The sequence below is a fragment of the Sinocyclocheilus rhinocerous genome, unplaced genomic scaffold (assembly GCF_001515625.1).
Source record: "Sinocyclocheilus rhinocerous isolate Xijiao unplaced genomic scaffold, SAMN03320098_v1.1 scaffold898, whole genome shotgun sequence".
Classification (NCBI taxonomy): Eukaryota; Metazoa; Chordata; class Actinopteri; order Cypriniformes; family Cyprinidae; genus Sinocyclocheilus; species Sinocyclocheilus rhinocerous.
Genome location: NW_015652144.1, coordinates 631390 through 635008, shown reverse-complemented (window position 1 = coordinate 635008; position 3619 = coordinate 631390). Strand labels below are relative to the sequence as shown.

General features: G+C 33.0%; 1 protein-coding gene across 2 annotated transcripts in view; it reads left to right on the top strand.

Moving 5' to 3' along the window:
- The window catches only part of cntnap2b (contactin associated protein 2b), a 50504-nt gene that overhangs the window by 25643 nt on the left and 21242 nt on the right, over positions 1 to 3619 (top strand). For both annotated transcript variants that reach the window (XM_016519250.1, XM_016519249.1), the window contains exon 7: positions 1046 to 1189. In XM_016519250.1, coding sequence (XP_016374736.1) covers positions 1046 to 1189 — 144 coding nt within the window. The remainder of the gene's footprint in view (positions 1 to 1045; positions 1190 to 3619) is intronic.

The following is a 3619-nucleotide window of genomic DNA, read 5'->3' as shown; positions in this document are numbered from 1 at the left end:
TACTGCTCAGCCTCTGATTGATACGCGTGGAGTTCGTGGCGGATCGATTTTTATGCCTAATTTGGATTTGTAATTCTGCACGGAATTTGGATTTCAAATTTTATTTGAAATGAAGCCTTATTGAGTATTATTCTTAAAGATGTAATTTTTCAGATGTTTATGTACATTTCTTTTATCCCAGCTCAATACGCATTGACAGTTATAATTAATGCAACACCAGCTGTGCTGTAAATGACTAGTTTTGTCTGAACTATTGAGTTATTGATATTAATCATTCATTTTTAAATTTTAGTCATTTTAATTTGTTAAATTTTTAGTTACTTTAGTACATCAAGTTAAACTACATGAATATGAGAAATGTTTCGTTGGCAACCGGGTGAAATAAAATAAGTTTTTGTTTATTTTATTTATTTTATTTTAAGTAACGATGTTTTTTTATGGTTTTAATTTTAGTTTCAGTTCTGGTCTATAATAAGTATATATATATATATATATATATATATATTTACATTTTTCAGTTAATGTTTATTTTATTTTAAGTAACGATGTTTTTTTATGGTTTTAATTTTAGTTTCAGTTCTGGTCTTAGGTAACTATAATAAGCCTGAACAGAAAATATGAAAATAACATCTAATTCAAAATATTACTAATAGTACCTCAATGATACCAAAAAACAAACAAAAAAACACTGGTTTTAAGGCAGCATTTCTGAACTGAACACATTTTGGGGAAAACTATCCTTTATGATCACGGAAAAGACATTAACACAATTACATATTTGCATATTATGTAATAAAGCCTCAGTCCTCTCTCATCTTCCCTTTCACGTTTCATTTACAGCTCTCCCCCGCTCTGTTTCATCATTTTACCCCAGTGCTGCTGGGATTTGGGTCTTTAGCACACTAATGATTGCGTTCACTGGGTGGCATTTATTCAAACAGATAGATAGCGTAGATAAGATTAGATGAGATTAATGTTCGGCTGTCTGTATTATAGATGGTAAATGTTTCCATCACTTTCACTGTACCTCGGTGTCTATTCCCAGATTACATTTGGAGGGATGCCAGTGTCTGCCAAGCCCAGCTCAGGGGGCAGAGAGAACTACATCGGCTGCATGGAGGCCATTCATTACAACGGGGACAACATCACTAACCTCGTGCGCAGGAGAAAAGTAGACACCTCCAGCTTCGTACGTGCCAAATTTACATGTCTATTTTTATCAGATGAACACTACAGAGCTCTCCAGTGCCTTGTGGAGATAACTCATGAGCTTCACAGAGGAACTGCTGTTGCTGGGTGTTACATTGCTCCAAGACAAAGATATTTATAGGTACTTCTGCTGTAATCACAAAGCTGGTTGTTTTCAAACTTTTTTATTGACAGAAACTGGGATTGTCAATATATTCAAATAAATGTAATTAAAAATGTAAAACAAATAATTAAAATAAGTTTACATTATATTAAATTATATTAAAATCTAAATAATTAAATTCTATAATTTCAGAAGAATAAAGAACTGAATGTTCTTCTGAGTTCAATAAAACATTTATATGACATACGGGACAAGGTTAAGGTTATAGGATAACTCAATAAAATGTTTTTGAGTTATCAATAAAATGTTTTATTGAGTAGAATAAAATTCTACTCAATAAAATGTTTTGCATTTTTCCAGGTCATTTTCAAAAACTTTTTAAAATATCCAGGTTTTCCAAGACTGCAAGAACTCTGATTCTGAAATAAACATCATAGTTTTTGAGATAATTATAATAATTATATTACTGTATTATATTTTATTTTAGTTTTTTTTTTTATTATTCTAACCCACAAATGCCCACAAATTTCTCAGTAGTTTCTACTCAAAATGTTTTATATTCTATATATAAAATATATAAATAAATAATATTATTTAAATATAATATTTAAAAAATAAATTATATTATATAAATATACACTATAATTTACAATACTATATACTCATAGCATTTTGGAGAACTAGAAAGAAAATATTTGAGTTTTGAGATTTTATTAATGTCAATGACATTTCTTGGTATTGAAATATCACTTTTAAAAAGTCCTTAAAGGGGTCATATGACGTTGCTAAAAAGAACATTATTTTGTGTATTTGGTGTAATGCAATGTGTTTATGCGGTTTAAGGTTCAAAAAACACATTATTTTCCACATACTGTACATTATTGTTTCTCCTCTATGCCCCGCCTTTCTGAAACACGTCGATTTTTACAAAGCTCATCGGTCTGAAAAGCGAGGTGTGCTCTGATTGGCCAGCTATCCAGTGCGTTGTGATTGGCCGAATACCTCAAGCGTGTGATGGAAATGTTATGCCCCTTTAACATACTGTGATGCCATGTCCCGGCACGACGAGACTAAACCAAAAGAGAAAGAAAAAATTTAAATCGCATCATATGACCCCTTTAATCCAGTTTTTTTTTCAAGACCACAAAAATCCTGGTTTTTAAATAAATACATTTTGAGAGCAAATTAAGAAAAATAATCTGTTTCATCTTGGATTTTAGTTGATTTAGCATATTTAAAAACTTTTTTCTTATATTTAACAATTTTAAGCCTCAGCCCCCTAAATTGAGAAACACTGCTATAAAATATTTAATTATGTCTGGTTACAATTGACAAGAAACTAACATTTCCTTTCATTTGCTTTCTTAATAATACATATTTTAGGCATTCTGTTGTTTTCAGTGATTTTTATAACTCGATTCTTTGTATTGTTTACAGTAAGCTCAGCTCCCGAAGGTTTGCAGCTTCTATTTCTCACATTAAATAATCAGCAGAGATTTCCTAAACCTTTCCCACAATGCTGTGTGTGTGAGGACAGACATTAATTGAGAAGTGCTGTCACTCTCTGTGCGTGTTGTGTGATTTTTCACAATGACTACATAATGACTGGCGGTTATTGTCCACAGTCCCTTTCTGTGCTGGAAAATACAGTTTGTGCCAGTTTAAGGTGATTGAGTGAAGTTTTGAAACATGGTAGCTGCTTTTCCTGGTCTAAGGTGATCTGCCAACCTTAAAGGGATAGTTCACCCAAAAATGAAAATTTGATGTTTATCAGCTTACCCCCAGGGCATCCAAGATGTAGGTGACTTTGTTTCTTCAGTAGAACACAAACGAAGATTTTTAACTCAAACCGTTGCAGTCTGTCAGTCATATAATGGAAGTGAATGGGAATCACGGCTTTGAGGGTCAAAAAAACATACACAAACAAAACCAAATTAAACCCTGCGGCTCGTGACGATACAATGATGTGTAAAGACACGAAACGATCGGTCTGTGCAAGAAACTGAACAGTATTTATATCGTTTTTTACCTCTGATTCACCGCAATGTCCGAACTGTCCTGAGCGCGTTCTCGACAGCCGGCGCGGGACGCGTCTTCTTCTTCTTCATGCTTTATGGCAGATGGCAGACTTTTAATTGCATTACCGCCTCCTATTTCTCAAATGGACCATTGACACTCCTAATTGAGATTGTAGATAGAGTGTCAATGGTCTATTTGAGAGATAGGTGGCGGTTCGAACATTGCGGTGAATCAGAGATAAAAAACGATATAAATACTGTTCAGTTTCTTGCACAGACCGATCGTTTC